This window comes from Ruditapes philippinarum, unplaced genomic scaffold, assembly GCF_026571515.1.
Source record: "Ruditapes philippinarum isolate M1 unplaced genomic scaffold, ASM2657151v2 ctg25_1_1_1_1, whole genome shotgun sequence".
NCBI lineage: Eukaryota > Metazoa > Mollusca > Bivalvia > Venerida > Veneridae > Ruditapes > Ruditapes philippinarum.
The window spans coordinates 225,739-248,893 of NW_026852675.1; the positions used below are offsets into that span (position 1 = coordinate 225,739).

General features: G+C 31.6%; 1 protein-coding gene across 1 annotated transcript; it reads right to left on the reverse strand.

Annotated features, from left to right (window-relative positions):
• Positions 1 to 273: 273 nt before the first annotated feature.
• On the reverse strand, positions 274 to 22,857 carry LOC132720786 (sushi, von Willebrand factor type A, EGF and pentraxin domain-containing protein 1-like). The gene is made up of 17 exons (XM_060705001.1): positions 22,680 to 22,857; positions 20,529 to 20,656; positions 19,275 to 19,419; positions 18,764 to 18,937; positions 17,887 to 18,060; positions 16,295 to 16,468; positions 14,893 to 15,066; positions 13,787 to 13,951; positions 12,542 to 12,706; positions 10,954 to 11,118; positions 9,703 to 9,867; positions 8,115 to 8,279; positions 6,859 to 7,023; positions 5,535 to 5,620; positions 4,293 to 4,380; positions 979 to 1,182; positions 274 to 421 (listed from the first exon to the last, which is right to left on the reverse strand). Coding segments are annotated over exons 1-17 (2,517 nt in total). The 3' UTR covers positions 274 to 419.
• Between the last annotated feature and the right edge of the window lie 298 nt (positions 22,858 to 23,155).

Genomic DNA, 23,155 nt, shown 5'->3' on the forward strand with positions numbered 1-23,155 from the left:
TCAAGTAAGAACATTAATAAAGACATTATATTATATTTACACAGCATAAAATCTTTAATATTTCTAAATACAAACAATGTCCCATAAGTTGTACATTTACTTTGTATCATCAACAGGGACTTTGACTAAATAATATCACCATGACCTTTCAAAAAACAATACTTTTAATCAGATACAATGTATATAGATCACCTAGAACATTACATCAATACCCAGTACCTAAGTTTTAATGCCATCTTAAGTAAATAAACAACACCCAGTCTATCAGAACGTACTTTATTATTGATATTCTTTTAATATTTGCTGAATTTGCTTGGTTTGAATCATTTCAATTTTGAAAAGAATAAAACAACAACTAAACAAACTATTGTAGAAAGTACATCTTTTTAAATTCCTTTTCCTGGTAAGTTCTTTCGTATTTCTGAAAGAGAAGAAAAACATTTTATTCACAGAATAGCTATGTTGTTACCTTTTTCTACCGAAAAGATGTTTAAATATACTTTATGATTCTTTTTTGAAATTAAATATTATCTATTTCTATTGAGTTTGGTTTATTTTTTTTATTGTTTATATCAACAAACTTACTAAGCTGGCGATACAATATGATACACTTAAACATAAAGTATCATTAAAGTATCAAATTGTCATTGTTCGTTAACAGTAATAGAATATAAGACACTGGACTTTATACATAAACTCCGACAACAAACGTTAAAATGAACAATTTTCTAGTTATTAAAGGAAACGATATTTATTATTTCTGTCATAGTCATAAACCGTTCACTTATTGTCAACCTTGATAAAGATTCAAAACAGTAAGCGGAGGTTCAAGGATTTCAATCCTTGGTCTACAAATAATTCCGTGTGACACTGACACTATATAGTTACAGCAATGAAAGAACGCTACAAAATATCTTATTTACATCAATTGTTATTTCAACAATTTAAAAATGTAATTACTATTAAGACTTTACTCACAGGGTGACATTTCGCACAAATAATACATTTTAAATACACAATCTTCTGCAGTCCAAGGTGGATCGTAATAAAGGTAGACACAATCGTATTCAGGACCATTAAACCTAATGTTTTTCCCTAATATGGATGTGTCAAATGGTGCTCCTGAATATTCCCACAAAAATGTACCTTCTGATTTGATATCGTTTACTCCTAGCCAAACACCTGAAAAAAAAATATTTCATGATCCCATTGACAATTTTGTTTCTTAAGATATCAAATGTTCAAAAATTACGTTGTACCCCTGTTTTTATGGGAAACAAGAAGCATTTATAGACTGTTAAATATTCCGTCGACAGAAAAAGTGTTATAGAAAAAGGATCATTCATTGGCACCGACTGACATTAAAAATAAGAAAGAGGTTTGTGATAATAGCTAAATTTTTCTGCTAAAAGTGAAACACTTATAAAAGAGGAATAACTCAGAAACCGTAAAAGGGTGGAGCTCTCATTCCGATTCAATGCATTTCTCTTCAAGAACCTCTGGCTATATATTCGATTATCATGCTTATGTGTACAGTTAGTTATAGGTCCATCCGAAGCAAGCACAGTTTGTGTTTTTATGTGATGCACTTAAATTTTAAGAACTACAAATGATAACAAAGCGTATTTTTTGTAAACAACAATTTATATAAAACATTCACCGAACAGACCCGTGTGCTCATATAGATTTGATAGTTTATCTCATCATCTATGTAATAAGATATACATGCATTTAATTTCATGAACTATATCTATATTAACTGATATATAAATACCCAACTTTTGCTAAGCACCATATGGTTGAGTTTAATTATTATTGGGGCAAATTTTATTAAAGCCATGTGAAAGGTTTTAAATGTTGATTTACTTTTTTATCAATTTAGCTTAAGGACGAATTTAACCCTATGAAATAAGATTTGCTTAACAAGAGGATGACCTCCTCTTTGAAGATTCCAGAACATGCAGCGTGTTTTTAAAATTTGGTAAATTGTCCGTATTAGGTTTTTGATCGTTCTAAGGTCAACCAGGTCGGTTTGTCCATTCCAGCTTATTCCTCCCCAGACCATAACTTATTCCTTAGTGGTCATGCTCAGCCATATTTGCAGTTTGAAACTATTCACCTCATCTTTTAAAGACTCTAGTTAGCCTACCTATGAAGTCTATACAGAACCTGGACTCATCAGTGAACAGAAAGTGTATCCAGTTTTGCATGATCCACGTATATGCTCCATGGTCCATTCCAAACCGGCCTGGCGATGTCGACGTGTCAAGGGGATACGTATGCAAGGTCTTCTCGACCACAAATTACCCTCATACAGCATTGTGCTATCATTTCGAAAAGAAGTCGTTGTTAAAAACATTGCACGACGTGCCTGAACGACCAAAAACCGATCCTGAGCTGGTTTTGTGACGCTTTGCCGACCTCCAGCATGCCTCCTGGCGGTAGTTCCATGTAGCCGGTACCTCGTCCAGGCTTTGGTGATGGCGCTTTGGTGTATACTACACTAAACGCGGCATCAACCTGGCGGAAGGTGGCCACCCTGTTGCACTATCCCTATAGCCCTCCACAACTCTGCTTCTCTCAAATGCCGCCTAATATTAGCACTTGCCATATCAAAGAGACAGATTTAAGATATTTAATCCACTGAATGACAATAGGCCAGTAATCTCGCCTTATAACAAAAGACATATAATTTTGTGCACACAATAATACACATTAAAATATTAGGGTGTATGCATTCAATGCGACCAAGACGAGTTGTAACTAATAATTCAATACGGATAAATTAGGGGACTATCTCAAAACATTGTGCTATCAATCTATTCAAAAATTAAAAAGAAATCTGTTTTAAACTTGTGAAATATAAAATTTAACAAATGATGCTTAGCAAAAGTAGTATATATAATAATCGCACAAAGAAAAACGAATGAACGCATTGAAGGAGATTATTTTTATATCCCTCGCCATCGATTCTGTGCGGAAAAAAACATGTTTTTATTTATCTGAATATACATTTCTTCATACATTTTCACAAAGATACCAGCATATGGACATGAAGGTTTTAATATGGGTTAAAAATTAAATCTTACCTTTCTAGAAAGGTATATAATTAAATTCAAAACGTCTTTAACTGTAAATGTTCTTATTTTTGCGGCGGTTATATTTTGTTACAAATAAATTTCAATATCTATATTGTTCACTGTAAGCTGACACTTTTGTTATAACATTTAACCTTTTTGAGAGTCAAACAAATAGATTTCAAAAAACATAATTACACTTTATATATTGATAACTCTACTCTATAGATATATCACAGTGTATACATTGTTTATGTCACTGGTATAAATGCACATATTCATAGAGATATTTATTATACATTTTTTTTTGTAATGGAAACTAAGTTTATTTTCCTTTGTAAAATTATTCACTACATTACACATGACTTTATAGGTATTTTCGTTGTTAGCAACTGATATGTTCGGTCTTCAATTATTTCTAAATGAAATGTATGATTATAGACACGGCGCGTAGACAGTACCGTTTCAAGTCAAAGGCCATCCCCAAGACCCCCTTCAAAAACCTTGAAGTTAAATTAAATTACGTGAATGAATTTTCTAAATCACAATAAATATGATTGATATTTCACATATCAATATAAAAATATACTATAAATTTATATCAAAGAATACAACGCTCCACTGACTGTTCCCTGAAATTGTGCACTTGTGCAGCTTAGATCGGCATAACGTCATCATGTTTAAGAAAATATTAGAAAAATATGACTGTTTCTAGAAAAAACTGTCATTAAATGATCTTGGGTTTTCATGAAATTTTAAATAAAAAATCATTCAAAAGTGTCCTTTGGAAAAAATCAGATTGCATTATTGTAAAATTGCCAAACTTGAGCTACAGATGTTTGAAGATTATAAAATGGACCAATCAGATATCCAAAATAAAACTTAATTCCAAAGTCCAAACGTCAAAATCAATTCGAACGTACACATGTATGTTTGTATGAATACAACTAACTGGCTAGATCAAAGGGTTCTTTCCAGAGAAATGAGTGTATGCAGGGACGGGTCTAGCTTACACGCCTTCTTTCCGACGTTTAAAACTTGGTAAGTTATGATTTGTAAGAATGTATTATTGGTAAAATTCACAAAATGAACAAAACAACTAAGGAAAGTCGCCATATGGTCTTTATTGTGTTGCTGTGACGTAAACTCAAACCAAAAACATAAAATAATAAGCTGTTCCCTTTCAATGCTATACTGTAATAACGTTTTACTTACTTCTTAAATCGATCAACCCTTTAACAAAATCGCTTTCAGAGGTAGAGGTGATTTCAACAAGGTGTCCTTTTTTTGATTCGCAATCAGTCTGAAGTAGATAAAGCAACTCCACATATTTATTATTTTAAATAAAGCTGAATGTGTCCTATAATATTTTAGTACAGAAGTTTGACGTCACTACTTGTGATCCATTTCGTTTCTCTCTCTATCATTTTCAACGAGAGTTTTTGCCAAGAACAATATAGCAAAGTAGCTTCAAATGTATAGAACTTGTGTCATCTATTTGATACATGAAGTAATCTCTTAATGAAGATATAACTATTACTATTAAATTTAGCTGAAAACCAAAGTGTCTTTAATCAGACTTGTGAGCGAGACGGAAAGATATGTCATTGTTGATGCATTATCAAACTGAAATTTTTGTTTTTATTAGGTAAGCGATTTCACTCTTGTTTAATGTTTGAAAGGAAGTGATATACGGAACTTAAATGATTTGCCTTATAGGGGAGTTGTTTCATAAGGAACTGAAGACATTTTTCGCTTTCTTTAAAACATTATGAAAAACTATTTTAAATAGTAAACATTAAAAACTAATAAAAAATATGTTAATGTACATAATTACAGAAAGTGACATAATTAAGAATAAAAAGCTGTTATTTATACAGTCAAACTAATTGTTCATGGAAACATGCATCTAGTAATTCATTATTACAATTTCTTTGGTTGAATTAATGTTTGCGAGTGTATTCATTTGTTAGAGAATTTTATCAGTGTTTTCAAGATACATGCATGTTTGCACTTTAATTTTATTTTCGTCTTATGTTCTACAGTGACAGAATATATGGTTGTTTTTATAAGAAAAAAAATGTATAGCAAAATATTGACTTAGTATGAAATGATTATACATGTATATCTACAGCACTGCTTGATAAATAATATGCAATAGTCGTAGTATATTATTTTTTAAGAATACTGACCGTTATCATATTTTCAAAAAAACTTATTTAAAACGATATCAATCTAAATCGTATGTTTAATTAAGCAGACATATTTTATCTTTCAAGATAATTACACTGCTCAAGTAAAAATGCACCTAGGTGCATAAAGGCTGTTTCGCATGGAATATACGTTCTTATATTCATATTGGGAACCAGTGTTTCTATAAAACATGTTGTAGATGGAGTAAATAATAAGCTGGACTAACTGCTTAACAGTATAGGATAATAAAAGAAATAATATTACTTTGGCAGTTTCCCATGTCACCAAACTTTCTACAAGCAGATAACAACTATTTTCGAATTTGGTCCATCCTCCAGGACACTCAGGAACTAAAAGAAAACACATAACAACAAAATAACATAACGAGCATTATTAAGGTTAGTGAAGAATTACAATGACATACACAAATATAATGAGCAGTTAGGCGTGAGTCTTTACAACCATATTATCAAACACTTAATATATCATTAAAAAAACGAATTAATAGTTTATTAAGGTGCTAAATTTGTATTACATCAAATACATTAATTTTATATATCAGCTAAATCATTATCATAAATCATTAAGATAAAAATTACACAAAATAGGTTAAATGTTCAACGTCATAGTAATGATGACCTCCGATCATGTGGCCTATGAAAACACGACATGAATGTCTCATACATTAGGTGCAATTTAAGCAAAAAAAAAAAAAAAAAATAACGAAATTGAAATTTATACTTGACGAAAATATTTGAAAAATGCGTAATAAACCATTCTTCTGTTATTGAAAGGACTTCACTTAATCAATAAGTTACATATCAGTAAGTAGATTTTGGGAAACAATTATCTTGCTAAAGATCACAGTGATCTTCAACTTAACACATCATAGACCAAAAATATTATGCTTTATCTGTAGCGTTATCCTATTATGAAGTTGTATTTCCCTATCCAGATTTTTAATTCTTTAATGTTGTCCAAGAGATACATTTCTGAATAGATAAATATAAAGCTTCTATGGCTATAGTCTACACGCTAATATTAAAAAAAATCAAATGAAAAAAAAAAAAAAAAAAAAAAATATAGATTTATAAATCAGTAAAATGTAAAGTGTCATATGTAGTTAGGCGCCACCATTTTTTAATGAAACACTTTTATAATAGGGAGAGTATTCCGAAACGTTTCGGCTTTAAAGTTATCGTCGAAGTGTGCCGAGTGAAAAGAGTATTGGTGAATTAAATACCGAATGACACCTTTTAAACGGAAAATGTTAAGTAAAAAATGAACGATTTTTGTAACCGACTTTCCAGCTCAAAGGCTTTGCAAACAATTATATTTACGTAAGAAAAATTAAATATGACACAAAATAAAGGTGATGATAAAAATTAATCACATATTGTGTAAAAACGTATTAGATAATACGGTGTAATTCTTTATCTTTTTCAAATATTCTATACAGTAATACATATAACTCGTTTATAACTCATTGACGTCCGTGATTATATTGCAATAAAATATACATTAAACATTAATTGACAATAACACTGAATAATAAAAAAGTTTTAAATTGATACAAATTAAGATTGACCTTTAATAGAACATGTTGGTGGTGTTTCCCAACTGCCAGTGTCAAGACAGCTTATTGTCCCGTTTCCATCATATCCACTTTCACAGACAAGGGAAGCGGTTGATCCAAACTTTGTTGCGTTAAAGTGCAACTTACCATTCGTCACATTTAATGGAGACCCACAGTCTGAATAATTGTTAAATTCATAAGTAAAATTTCAAATTTATATCATGACGTAAAACATAGGCGGAAAATGGTTTATATTTTTTGTAATGATTAACAAGAATACCTAGAATGAAAGTATTCCTCAGTATATTCTATTGACAGCGAGTGGGGCATGAGTGAAATGATCGTACAGTGAACAAGAAATAGCTTCTTTATATTTTTGCCCCGGAAAATTTTATCCTATTTCCGTACACTATTTATATAAAACGGTTTAATTTTACCGTTATTTTGTTTCATAAGTAAACATCATAAGACATAGCTTAAAACACTTTAATTTATATTTCATATAAACACGCCAAAATGTATGGAGAAAAGCTTGTCAGGTTTCAAAAAGCACGAATAACATCAAACTTTTTAACAAGGGTAATCTACTGTTTCCTATTCTACCCATTGTCACATAAAAACCAAATTGTAAGCGCGCACGTACTAACACAGGACGTCATGTGGTAAAAAATCATAATAAATCTGATAAAGAATGTTGTTCTTTGTTGAGCTACAAATGTGAGTGAAATATGCTCTGGTCAGCTAAAAATACAAGAAGAATCTTTTGATGTTTGAGTGAGACACTCAGGGGTCGATTGATTGATATATAACATTTTATGTAAGGAAATGCAAGAAAACATATATTTTGTATAAGGTCTTTGGGACATTTATTCTTAAACGTCATTAAACAGAATCAATTGTTTATCAGTAACGTTATTCTACCATGACGTTGTATGTTCCTGTTCCAGTTTTTTTATTCTTTAACGTTGCCCTAGCGGTACATCTTTAAAATAGATATATATAATAATTAAAAAAATAACAAAAGACAAAAAAATGGATGAAAAATATATCAAGGTGATATGCAAAATAAGATAATGTGTACACTACCTATAAGGTAATACGGAGACAGATCTTTTTTCGAATAACCTATACAGTAACAATTATAAAAAAACATTTATAAATCATTAACGTTCGGCCTTACATTGTAGTTAAATGTATACATTACCAATGTATTGACAAAAGTTCTTAATATTAAACAATGTTTTAAATTGATAAAAATTAAAATTGACCTTTAATAGAACATATTGGTAGTGTTTCCCAACTGCCAGTGTCAAGACAGCTTATCGTCCCGTTTCCATCATATCCACTATCACAGACAAGGGAAGCGGTTGATCCAAACTTTGTTGCGTTAAAGTGCAACATACCATTTGTCACTTTTAATGGAGACCCACAGTCTGAATAATTGTTAAATTCATTAGTTAAATTTCAAATTTATATCATGACGTAAATTATAGGCGGAAAATGGTTTATATTTTTGGTAATGATGAACAAGAATACCTAGAATGAAAGTATTCCTCAGTATATTCTATTGACAGCGAGTGGGGCATGAGTGAAATGATCTTGCAGTGAAGAAAAAATAGCTTCTTTATATTTTTGCCCCGGAAAATTTTATCCTATTTCCGTACACTATTTATATAAAAACGGTATAATTTTACCGTTATTTTGTTTCAAAAGTAAACATCATCAGACATAGCTTAAAACACTTTAATTTATATTTCATATAAACACGCCAAAATGTATGCAGAAAAGCTTGTCAGGTTTCAAAAAGCACGAATAACATCAAACTTTTTAACAAGGGTAATCTACTGTTTCCTGTTCTACCCATTGTCACATAAAAACCAAATTGTAAGCGCGCTTGTACTAACACAGGACGTCATGTGGTATTTAAGTCATAATAAATCTTATAAGGAATTTTGTTCTTCGTTGAGCTACAAATGTGAGTGAAATATGCTCTGGTCAGCTAAAAATACAAGAACAGTCTTTTGATATTTGAGTGAGACACTCAGGAGTCGATTGATAAATATATAACATTTTATGTAAGGAAATGCAAGAAAACATATATTTTGTATAAGTGTGAAATACTTGTAAAGTCCAACGTCAAATAACGAAGCTTTGGGCCGGACACTATTTTGCAGCAATGTTATGCTTTTACCTTGACCTTCAAAGTAGCGACCCAAACGTTGCACTCGACACGTTTTCTCAATATTGTGATTATTACTGTGATAAAGTCCTACAATCCAACTTCAAATAACGAAGTTATGGACCGGAATTTTTCGGGGAGCACAACAATTCAAAAATATATAGATTTTTAAATCAGAGAAGTTTTCAGTTTCATATGTAGTTGGGCGCCGCCATTTTCAATGTAAAACTTTGACAAAAGGCGGGTATTCCGATAACGGAACGATTGCAGCTTTTCGACTTATAAATAATCGTCCAGGTGTTCCGTGTGAAAACAGAAGTGGAGCATGAAATACCGGATGACACCTTTAAACAGGAAATGTTAAGTAAACAATGAAGGATTTTTAACCGACTTTCCTGCTCATACGCTTTGCCAAGTTTCATATTAAAGTAAAATCATAATAGAATGAAACAATATAAAGATCATGATAAAAACACAAATTGTGTAAAATACTTATTAAGTTATACGGTGTTATTCTTGATAGATCATTTTCAGATATTCAATACAGTCATACATATAACACATTTATAACTCATTAACGTGCGGCATTTCATTGTAGTAAAAATATACATTACTAATTTCTTGACAAAAGTTCTTTATAATAACAATGATACTAATTGATACAAATTAAGATTGACCTTTAATAGAACATCTTGGTGGTGTTTCCCAACTGCCAGTGTCAAGGCAGCTTATTGTCCCGTTACCATCATATCCACTATCACAAACAAGGGAAGCGGTTGATCCAAACGTTGTTGCGTTAAAGTGTAACTTACCATTCGTCACATTAAATGGAGACCCACAGTCTGAATAATTGTTAAATTCATTAGTTAAATTTCAAATTTATATCATGACGTAAAACATAGGCGGAAAAGGGTTTATATTTTTTGTAATGATTAACAAGAATACCTAGAATGAAAGTGTTCCTCAGTATATTCTATTGACAGCGAGTGGGGCATGAGTGAAAAAACATCGTACAGTGAACAAAAAATAGCTTCTTTATATTTTGCCCCTGAAAATGTTATCCTATTTCCGTACACTATTAATATAAAAACGGTATAATTTTACCGTTATTTTGTTTCAAAAGTAAACATCATCAGACATAGCTTAATACACTATAATTTATATTTCATATAATCACGCCAAAATGTATACAGAAAAGCTTGTCACGTTTCAAAAAGCACGAATAACATCAAACTTTTAAACAAGGGTAATCTACTGTTTCCTATTCTACCCATGGTCACATAAAAACCAAATTGTAAGCGCGCACGTACTAACACAGGACGACAAGTGGTAAAAAATCATAATAAATCTTATAAAGAATTTTGTTCTTCGTTGAGCTACAAATGTGAGTGAAATATGCTCTGGTCAGCTTAAAAATACTAGAACAGTCTTTTGATATTTGAGTGAGACACTCAGGGGTCGATTGATTAATATATAACATGTTTGTAAGGAAATGCAAGAAAATGTATATTTTGTATAAGGTCCCTTGGACATTTATTCTTAAACGCCATTCAATTTTTTATCAGTAGCGTTATTCTACCATGACGATGTATGTTTCTGTTCCAGTTTTATTTTTATTCTTCAACGTTGTCCTAGCGGTACATCTTTTAAATAAATATATATAACATTTAAAAACATAACATAAGACAAATATTGGATGAAAAATATATAAAGGTGATATACAAAAATAAGATAATGTGTACAATACCTATAAGGTAATACGGGGACATATCTTTTTTCAAATCATCTATACAGTAACAATTATAAAAAACATTTATAAATCATTAACGTCCGGGCTTACATTGTATTTAAATGTATACATTACGAATGTATTGACAAAAGTTCTTAATATTAAACAAAGTTTGAAATTAATAAACATTAAAATTGACCTTTAATTGAACATTTTGGTGGTGTTTCCCAACTCCCAGTGTCAAGGCAGCTTATTGCTCCGTTTCCATCATATCCTCTACCACAGACCAGAGAAGCGATTGATCCAAACGTTGTTGCGTTGAAGTGCAACTTACCATTGGTCACATTTAATGGAGACCCACAGTCTGAATAATTGTCAAATTCATAAGTTAAATTTCAAATTTATATCATGACGTAAAACATAGGCGGAAAATGGTTTATATTTTTGTAATGATTAACAAGAATACCTAGAATGAAAGTGTTCCTCAGTATATTCTATTGAAAGCGGGTGGGGCATGAGTGAAATGATCGTACTATGAAGAAGAAATAGCTTCTTTATATTTTGCCCCTGAAAATGTTATCCTATTTCCGTACACTATTTATATAAAAACTGTATAATTTTACCGTTATTTTGTTTCAAAAGTAAACATCATCAGACATAGCTAAAAACACTTTAATTCATATTTCATATAAACACGCCAAAATGTATGCAGAAAAGCGTGTCAGGTTTCAAAAAGCACGAATAACATCAAACTTTTTAACAAGGGTAATCTACTGTTTCCTGTTGCACCCATGGCCACATAAAAACCAAATTGTAAGCGCGCATGTACTAACACAGGACGACATGTGGTAAAAAAATCATAATAAATCTTATAAAGAATGTTGTTCTTTGTTGAGCTACAAATGTGAGTGAAATATGCTCTGGTCAGATAAAAAATACAAGAACAGTCTTTTGATCTTTGAGTAAGACACTCAGGAGTCGATTGATTAATATATAACATTTTATGTAAGGAAATGCAAGAAAACATATATTTCGTATAAGTGTGAAATACTTGTAAAGTCCAACGTAAATAAACGAAGTTTTGGGCCGGACACTATTTTTGCAGCAAGGTTATGTTGTTACCTTGACCTTCAAAGTAGCGACCCAAACGTTGCACTCGACATGTTTTCTCAATATTGTGATTATTACTGTGATAAAGTCCTACAATCCAACTTCAAATAACGAAGTTATGGACCGGAATTTTTCGGGGAGCACAACAATTCAAAAATATATAGATTTTAAAATCAGAGAAGTTTTCAGTTTCATATGTAGTTGGGCGCCGCCATTTTCAATGTAACACTTTGACAAAAGGCGGGTATTCCGATAACGGAACGATCGCAGCTTTTCGACTTATAAATAATCGTCCAGGTGTTTCGTGTGAAAACAGAAGTAGTGCATGTAATACCGGATGACACCTTCAAAAAGGAAATGTTAAGTAAACAATGAAGGATTTTTTAACCGACTTTCCTGCTCATAAGCTTTGCCAAATTTCATATTAAAGTAAGAACATAATAGAATGAAACAATATAAAGATCATGATAAAACACAAATTGTGTAAAATACTTATTAAGTAATACTGTGTTATTCTCGATAGATCATTTTCAGATATTCAATACAGTCATACATACAACACATTTATAACTCATTAACGTGCGGCATTTCATTGTAGTAAAAATATACATTACTAATTTCTTGACAAAAGTTCCAAATAAATACATAGATTCAAACTGATATTAATTTAGACTGACCTTTAATAGAACATATCGGTGGTGTTTCCCAACTGCCAGTGTCAAGGCAGCTTATTGTCCCGTTTCCATCATATCCACTATCACAAACAAGGGAAGCGGTTGATCCAAACGTTGTTGCGTTAAAGTGCAACTTACCATTCGTCACATTTAATGGAGACCCACAGTCTGAATAATTGTTAAATTCATTAGTTAAATTTCAAATTTATATCATTACGTTAAACATATCGAAAAATTGTTGATATTTATTGTAACGCTTAACAAGAATACCTAGAATGAAAGTATTTCTCAGTATATTCTTTTGACAGCGAGTGGGGCATGAGTGAAATCATCGTACAGTGAACAAGAAATAGCTGCTTTATATTTTTCTCCGGAACATTTTATCCTATCTCCGTACACTTTTCATAAAAAAGGCATAATTTTACCGTTATTTTGTTTCAAAAGTAAACATCATCAGACAAAGCTTAACACACTGTAATTCATATTTCATAAAATCACGCCAAAATGTATACAGAAAAGCTTGCCAGGTTTCAAAAAGCACGAATAACATCAAACTTTTTAACAAGGATAATCTACTGTTTCCTATTGTACCCATGGCCACATAAAAACCAAATTGTAAGCGCGCACGTACTAACACAGGACGACAAGTGGTAAAAAAATCGTAATAAATCTTATCTTTGTTGAGCTACAAATGTGAGTGAAATATGCTCTGGTCAGCTAAGAAATACAAGAACAGTCTTTTGATATTTGAGTACTCAGGGGTCGATTGATTAATATATAACATTTTCTTTAAGGAAATGCAAGGACATATATTTTGTAAGAGGTCCCTGGGACATTTATTCTTTAACGGCATGAAACAGAATCATTTTTTTTATCACTAGTGTTATTTTACCATGACGTTGTATGTTCCTGTTCCAGTTTTTTTTATTCTTTAACGTTGTCCTAGCGGTACATCTTTTAAATAAATATATAAAATATCTAAAAAAAATAACATAAGACACATATACAAATATTGGATGAAAAATATATGAAGGTGATATACAAAAATAAGATAATGTGTACAATACCTTTAAGATAATACGGGGACAGATCTTTTTTCGAATCACCTATACAGTAACAATTATAAAATACATTTATAAATCATTAACATCCGGCCTTACATTGTAGTTAAATGTATACATTACGAATTTATTGACAAAAGTTCTTAATATTAAACAAAGTTTGAAATAAGTAAACATTAAAATTGACCTTTAATTGAACATCTTGGTGGTGTTTCCCAACTGCCAGTGTCAAGGCACCTTATCGCTCCGTTTCCATCATATCCTCTATCACAGACCAGAGAAGCGATTGATCCGAACGTTGTTGTGTTATAGTGCAAATTACCATTGGTCACAATTAATGGAGACCCACAGTCTGAATCATGGTTAAATTCATAAGTTACATTTAAAACGGATATCATGACGTAAAACATAGGCGAGAAAAGGTTTATATTTATTGTAACGACCAACTAGAATACCTAGAATGAAATAGTTCCTCAGTATATCTTATTGACAGCGAGTGGGACATGCGTGAAACTATCGCCCAATTAACTAAGAAAAGCTTCTAACTATTTTGTTTCGCTTAAAAAAATATTTAATTTGTAGCGTTCCCTTATCATAAAGTTGTATTGCCCTGTTCAAAATTTTACTTTTTTAGCGTTGTCCAAGAGGTACATTTCTGAATAGCTAAATAAAAAACTTCAATAAAACGGGAAACCAAAGACCGTGTCTGCGAAGCGAATCCTGAATTTGCATTGCCCGTTCATAGACGCGTAGATCTAAAAGAAAATCAAATAAAAATGAACAAGAGCCAGTTCAACCGGGAGATCCCGGAATAGGTTTTGGACACAGGAAGGTATACCTTTTGAAGTGTCAGAGTCATGTCACAGACAAAGTTCAAAGTGTAAAAACAACCCAAATGTTGTCCGCGACACGCCGTCTTAATATGGTGATCATTTCTTTGAAATAGTTGTAAAATCTGACTTGAAATAACAAAGTTATGGGTCGGACATTATTATGCAGGAAGGTCATGCTGTGGCCTTGACCTTCAAAGTAGCAACTATAATGTTGCGCGCAACACATCTGTCGCGTCTTAATCTGGTGATCATATGCATTCTCGATATTTAAAAGTCACTTTTTGGTAACAAATGGATAAATGTGGATTATTTTGTCAAGTTACTGAATTCATGGCATTAATGAGTGCTTAAGTCTGAGAAATAAAAACAAGTCAACAGTTAATGTTGAACAGATGATGTATTTATAGCATTTCCAGATATAATCATGGAGGAGAAACAAATAATATGCGTTGAATACTACCTTTGATTTTGCACCTTGATTCTTCCCATTTCCCTGTGTTCAAGCAAACTATTTTCGCTTGATTTGGTTTATACCCTGGAAAACAGTTCAAAGTTGCTGTTGCCCCAACCGTCGATGTCGAATTATTGTCAAGAATTACTTTTCCTTTACGAACGTTCTCAACAGGCCCACAATCTGACGATGTTTTGAAAAACAATTAGAATCATTTTCAATTAGACATTCTGGCAAACTAAACGATGACTTCCATATTCCTGCATGAAAGTTAATTTAGAAATTTATGGTAATTTTATTAAGTAAAAGAACGTTATATTATCCCTTGATACTTGAATAACGTTGTTTCCAAATGTCTAATTAAAATGATTGTCTTATGTGCAATCTAAAGGTAAAATTCTCTGTGGAAAGTTCCAGTAGAAACTTGTGATATCTGTATTGAATGGCAAGGATGCCATTTTAAAATTAATTATTTACATCTACATTAAATAGAAAAGGATGGGCACAATAAGAAAAATTAGGGTATTGTTATTGCGTTGTCAATATTTTATGAATCTTACCAAACGATGGTTCGAATTAAAGTCTTGATCTCTTTTAAATTATATATAAAAAGCCTGCTTAACATATGTTACGACAATATAAAGAATATACAAACCCTTTGGATATATAAGTGTTTGATGAAGGAAAACAGTCTATGAAAGACAACTTAACAATTGGATCTTTTTTAATATTATATTAGTTTAAATGGCAATAATGGCAAACGATACCGAAGCTCCTAGATTTGATACACATGGGTCAAGATATATATACTTAAATACTTTCCCTGAAATAAGTACCAAATTTTACCACTTATAACATTAATTTTATTTGTAGAATCACTTGAATAGGTTAATCAATCATACAAATCATAAAATCATTGGTTTGTCAATTTTAAAACGTAATGAAGATGACTCTATGAATGGCGGAACTTTTGCTTAGCCATTTCAATTCTTGTTTTTCTTTTTTTGTTTGTTTTTAAATTTTGGTTTTTTTAATTTTATTGACCTATTTCATACATTTGTTTGGTCATAACAAGTTGGTCAATCATTGTAGTCATCTTCCTTGGAATACAAAGTAAACAACATTTCTGTTACCAAATCAACCATCACAGAGAACTTGAGCCTGGCTCGCAACATGATCTGACCTGCAGCTGCTTAGCATTTCCAGCATTGCTACTTATAAATAAATATCTATTCTTTATGCATTTCAAGTGGGTGGGGGAATACAATAATTCCTCTCTTTTTTTCTCATTTATAATCTAATATTTATGTTTATATGTAAATAATCACAAAGTTCTATTGTTCTGTATTGTATAAATAGTTCAATTGTTTTAATATCATTTTAATTATGTATGTTATGATTTAAAAAGTACCTTTTATTTTGCAACTTGATTTTCCCCAGTTTCCAGTTTTTAGGCACTTTATTTTTCCCCGGCTTGCCTTATAGCCAGGATCACATTGAACTGTCGCTGTTGCCCCCATAGTCGATGATGCTGCATCGTCTAAGGTAATCTTCCCATTTTGGATATTTTCAACGGCTCCACAATCTGCAATTGTCAGAGCATCTATATCTCATTCTATGTTAAATTAAGTGTCACAAAGTGCCAATTTGTACACATTTGAAAAAAATAAAAAGCAAGTACATATAAAACAAATACTGTATGACTTTCAATTAATTAATTAATTAATTAATTAATTAATTAATTAATTGTAAAAGGCATATATAAATAAATATGATGAGTATGTCCTATTAAAAAGAAACTATATGTAACCTAATTTACATGATAAACTAAATAATCGAAACATTTGTGGTAAAAAAATAATAAAAATAAAAATAAATTCGTGAAATATTTATACAGTAACAACGATTTAGAGAAACAATTAATATAAACAATAAGAAGAAAGAAAGTATATATTGTAATACACATTTGTGTGCAAATGGTACACAACTTATCTCTTTGTATTTTCAATTACAGTACATATGCCTTACAGGTACATATTATTATGGCCCAGTATAAACAGTTGTTGGGCTTTACGTCACCGCACCAACAGAGTATAGGTCACATGGCAATGTTTCAAGCCTCTTAGTTTCGATACTGCAGGGTTCGAGATAGATATCCCTGAAATTAGTGCCAACTTTTACCAATGAAAACATTTTCTTAATTTGTATGTAGCCTTATTCGAGTAGGAAACACAATCATAAAAACATAAGATCTTTGGTTTGTCGTTTGCAAATTATCCAATTATTCGTTTGTTTTCTTTAAATTCCTTATCAGTTTCAAATTATTGATCATATTAGTGATTAGCTTGTCCGTGCTCTGCTTTGTGCCCTGTCGTTTTTGGTGGGGTCCTTGCCACTGGTTCTTGTTGCTTGGTCGTGCGGGGGTTGCGTTTATTGAACACCGCCTGTCCTTGTTGATCTTGTCTATCATATTTTAAATACATAATATAATATAATTCTACGAATGGGGAGACGTCCTTTGCTGAGCCATTACAGATCAAGTGCTGTTAAATTTTCTATTCTCAAGTATTTTCTTTTTGCCGATTTTAAGACATTCTTTTGTTGATAACTTGTCGGTCGATCATGGTGACCAGCTTCCGTTCAATACTTATCAGTTATTAAAAACTTCTCCGCAAGTAATCAAGAAAAATCAGATAACTTGCGCTGGCTCACCACAAGATTGTTCCAGCAGCATCTAAACAACTTAGCATTGTTACTTATTAACATATATCTTTGTTAATTGTTGTTCATGTGAGAGAGGAAATCAATCTCTGTTATTTTTTTTTCGAACTTTTGTAAATAATCTAATCTACGGAAGCGTCCTGGTGCCAATTTAACATGTTCTATAAAAAAAGATAACTCCTACGTAGGACTTTGTAACTCCTACGTAGGACTTTATAACTCCTACGTAGGAGATAAAAAAACTAATTAGGAGTTAACTCCTACGTAGGACTTTAAAAGTACCTTTTATTTTGCAACTTGATTTTCCCCAGTTTCCAGTTTTTAGGCACTTTATTTTCCCCCGGCTTGCCTTATAGCCCGGATCACATTCAACTGTCGCTGTTGCCCCCATTGTCGATGTTGATGCATCGTCTAGGTTTATTTTCCCATTTTGGATATTTTCAACGGCTCCACAATCTGAAATTGTCAGATTAGAAAATAAGAAGCATCAGTATTTCATTCATAAAGTGCCAATTTACACACATTTGAAAAATTATAGGACAAACATATATAAAACAAATATTGATTAGTATGACTTTCAATTAATAAATAAATTAATTAATAAGTTGTAAAAGGCATATTTAAATACATTTGATAATTATATCCTATTAAAAAGAAACCATTTGTAACATACTGAACTAAATAATATAAATCCTTGTGTTTAAACAAATCGAAAACAATTTCGTCAACATATTTATACAGTGAGATACTATAAGAAGAAAAAAGTCTACTAGATAGTTGTTATAAACATCTGTATGCGAATGATACACAACTTATCTCTGTATATTATTAGTTATAATACACATGTATTGTTTGTAATATGGCCAAGCATAAAGAGGTTTACTTTCAACGCACCAACACAGTATAGGCCATAAGGCGACTATCCAGCTTTACTGGTGGAGGAAGACCTCAGCATTATAGACACCTTTGTAGAACAACCGAAGTCCCGTAAGCTAGATACAGTTGTAAGCTTATTGTTCCTGTAAACCATGTAAACTGTATATAATTTCACAACAACCAGGCTGTTGATCGTTTTCTTCTCAACCACATACCACTGTAATTACCTTACCTGTCACATAGTGAGAATGTATGTTATTTGTTATAAAAAGCTAGCCCTTACCTTTTAATTCGCACTTTGGCTTTTCCCATTTCCCGTTTTCTAGGCAAACGATTTTCTTTTGAGATGCCTCATACCCAGAATCACATCTAATAGTCGCTGTGGATCCTATTTTTGTCGAAGATTTTTTGTTCAGCTTCACCTTGCCATTCCGAAAAGTTTTAATTGGACCGCAATCTGATAATATTAAAAAAAAACGTCTGAAGAGTATATGCATTACATGTCAAGTTGTAAGAAATGTATATAGTAGAGAAACAGTGATTTTTTTTCAGAAGAGAAAATTTGGAACACCTTTACTTACAGTGGATAAATACAGTAGGGATTTTTGTTGTTTTTGTTTCTTCTTTTTTTTTGTTTTTTTTTTCTTAGTCGCCAGACTGTGTCAACAGTATTTTAGAAATTATTTTGAGAAAGTTAATAAAATATAGACAGTATTTTAGAAATTATTTTGAGAAAGTTTACAAAATATAGAACAGAGTGATGGCATTGAAATAATATTTTTCTAGATAAATACCAATAATGACCGAGTTGATCCAGTTAACTTGCGGTTTTATGACTGCAATAGATTGAAGCTGTGATGAGCAAGGATCAGATGATGTGACTGCAAGTCCTTGCAGAATTATTTGTTTTTTCTTGGATCCAAACACTGGACTTCCTGGCTAAAAAATTCATAAAATATATCTTTACAATTGATTTTTAGCAACTGGGTGCGGCACGAATTTTCACATCATTCAGAACTGACAGTACATCTTTGCTTTAAAATTGTAAATTATGAATAAGTATGGCAAATTAGTTCTATAAGAACCATTTCGTATAATATGGTAAATTGATAATCACAGCAAGAACTTTTATGCGAGTCACAAAAAGGAAGAACATAAAGTGCCGCGTTCAAAATGTACAAGTCCTCAGACCTCTACTTCCTCTTCACAACTAATTAGCTTATCTTAGATGTGATCATCTTCCAAAAAAAAAAAAAAAAAAAAAAAAAAAAAAAAAAAAAATCGAAAAAGTAAGTCTGAAAAGACATGTTTTATTTTTTCTCAGGATATAATAATGCATTTTAAGATTTCGAAACAGCCATTAGTAATGAGTTTTCTTTAGACAATTGAAATTTCTTATAGAATCTTCCTAAATTAATCACTAAGATTTTTAAATGATTATTTACAAATTATTGTTATAATGCGATGCGAATAAGATTAGAAATACCCAAGTACTACTTAATCCTTTTTGGACAAGGTTAATTGTGTAATGAACGGAAGCGTATCAGGTGCCTCACAGTGTTGCGTTGCAGATGTTTTGCGGCGCTTAAGACGACTTATTATTTATTTCGCATTTATGAAAGATGTTTCTTGTGCATTTCTCAAAAAAATTTACTGACACAGCAATGCGAGAAGCTCTTTAGCATTCGCAACGTGAAATAATTTCTCGGCGTCAATATGTTCTCAGTAAGCTTTTGTCAGTATTATAGCCAGCAAAAAATATCTTCGCAAAACACAACTGTAGGCACTGATACGCTTCCGTAATTTATTTAGGAAGACGCAAAGATGTTACTCGCATTGACAAATCGTTCACGTAATTCAATAAAAGTTTTTTCGCAAAGATTAAAAACTTCTATGTATTACGTATTTATCATTACGTATTCATTGGATGTTTTAGTCACAACAAGATGGAACAAGTTGACATGACATGAAACTTTTAGATAAGTGGAGGCCCTGATAAGCTTCCGTAGTGAATACTGTAAAATAACACAATTTCAATTTCAACGTACTAGACATCTAGCTTTTTTCTTCATGTTGCCTTGAACACATTTATGTGTCTCGCCAAAATTACCATCAATTTCTTCCTTCTCACATTGAGTGCCTCTGACAAAATCGACTTCATTTGCGATAATTTTATCTGTAATATCAAATCAAAAGGATACAGTTATTACCATAGTTATCGGGAAGGAATCATCAAACAGAGCATTTGAGCCGTGTCACGACAAAACCAACATAATGGGTTTGCGACCAGCATGGATCCAGACCAGCCTGCGCAGTCTGATCAGGATCCATGCTGTTCGTTATCAATTTCTCTACTTGTAATAGGGTTTGTAAGCGAACAGCATTGATCCTGACCAGACTGCGCGGATCCGCAGGCTGGTCTGGATCCATGCTTGTCGCAAACCCATTATGTTGGTTTTGTCGTGACACGGCTCATTTATCTAATACTTACTAAATATTTCATTGTTGATAACAAAATATCTATTCCAAAAGTTTATCAACATTTTGAGGAGTTAAACCATTTTATCAAGAAGATTGTTGTTTATTTTCTGAATCGCATATTAATATTTCTTTTTCTTTCAGTATGTTCGATTGTTGATAACAAATGTATACTTTGAATGACAAAGCCACTATTCATTTAATTACTTTACTTCTAAACAAATAATGAAAGCGTTATCTAAAATTCTAACACTATCGGATTTTTTCATATATAGACAAAGAAGGCCTGAAGCGTGCATTATTCTACAACAATGCACTCGCCGTTCTTATTCCTCCCTGTGTATTTTCACATTGAGGGCGCCATTTTGTTTAAAAAATCTGATAAATAAAAACATTTTTTGTCGAATTTTGTTGTGAAAGCTATCTAGAATGAAAGAAAATGGTGTAACTAAGAAAATGAATCCGAACACCAATATCTTTAATTCAGTCGTTAACGCTGTACAGACGTTTAAAGTGTTGTGTATTTGACGTCACAATATAGCGCCAAACAGCACGTGCAAAACAATCAAATCAAGCACGCTATTTAAATGTCGCAAACAAGTTAAGTTCCACATTTATTTCACTTTTAAACATTTTTATTTTGCTTGAAAAATTATAGAGTGAAATAAAATAAACAAGCAAAGTTTTACCAACGTTTTCAAAATTTGTTTTTCTTAAAATGTTTCTACACACGGTAGATTTATCGACAGCTTTTTTCAACCAACTGGGACAGCCTTTAAAGAACGTTTCTATGGGAAACTCTGAGGCGAAAACAAATTAAACCACCAAACATAGAGTCCAACTTTATAATAATAATTATATTTTTCTTGACGTGTTAGAATGGAAATAGATATTAATTCTTCGTGCATTGTTGTAGAATAATGCACGGTTTGAGTTCAAATGCGTTGTAAAATCATCACAAAGGCCGATTGGCCTGAGTGATAAATTACAAAGCATTTGAACGAAAAACGTGCATTATTTTACAATAATGCACGAAGAATTAATATCTATTTCCATTCTAACCCGTCAAGAAAAAATATAATTATTATTATAAAGTTGGACTTTATGTTTGGCGGTTAAATTTGTTTTCGCCTCAGAGTTGCCAATAGAAACGTTCTTTAGAGGCCGTTCAAGTGGGTTGAAAAAAACTGTCGTTAAATCTACCGTGTGTAGAAACATTTTGAGAATAACGAATTTTGAAAACGTTGATAAAACTTTGTTTGGTTATTTTACTTCAGTCTATAATTTTCCAAGCGAAATACAAATTATTAAAAGTGAAATAGATGTAAAACTTAACTCGTCTGCGACGTTAAAATAGCGTACTTGATTTTGATTGTTTACGTCTGTACAGCGTTAACGACTGAATTAAAGATATTGGTGTTCGGATTTATTTTCTTAGTTAGACCATTTTCTTTCATTTTAGATAGTTTTCACAACAAAATTCGACAAAAAATTGTTTTTATTTACCAGATTTTCAAACAAAATGGCGCCCTCAATGTGAAAATACACAGGGAGATAATAAGAACGGCGAGTGCATTGTTGCAGAATAATGCACGCTTCGGGCCTTCTTTGTTTATATAGAAAAAATTCCGATAGTATTAGAATGTTGTTTTTAACAATTTTATTGATCAAACTTTATACTTATATCTTATCCTGTCACATTCATAATTTTTATAATTTACCAGAATCGTCTCGATTGTACAGATGAAACGTGTACTCTGAAGATGGTAGCATAGAGTCAGCAAGTGGTGTGAACTTTGTTTTTGTTGGTTCTTTTGCCTTTTCAATCTTAAGAAGGATAAACAACTTTCCAACGGAGTCCTTTAATAGATGAATTGATATCCAACATTGAAATAACATTTTCATAGCAAACGTCAATATTTACCCCCCCCCCCCCCCCCAAAAAAAAAGAGGAAAGAAAAAAAAAAACAAACAAAAAAAAAACAACAGGGTAAGGAAAGACTATTCAATATCAATCTAATACCTGTAGCAAATAGTCTAGTATATGCATTCCGTTTCTATCATATATAATATCATAATATAATTCAGTTAGTCTTTAATGTAAATGTGCCCTTAACTCCTGTAATATGTGAATCGGACATATTGTTTTCAATTTAAGATACTAATGAAAAATATCAGTTTGAGTGATGATATGTTA

Bases quoted from the DNA above. Each gene is read 5' to 3' on its own strand.
- LOC132720786 (XM_060705001.1), bottom strand. From the start codon at position 22,857: ATGTTATTTCAATGTTGGATATCAATTCATCTATTAAAGGACTCCGTT. The intron at 19,420-20,528 runs GTACGTTGAAAT...TGAATTTTTTAG, and splicing joins AGAAAAAAGCTAGATGTCTA to CCAGGAAGTCCAGTGTTTGG. The intron at 11,119-12,541 runs GTCAGTCTAAAT...ACAATTATTCAG, and splicing joins ACCGATATGTTCTATTAAAG to ACTGTGGGTCTCCATTAAAT.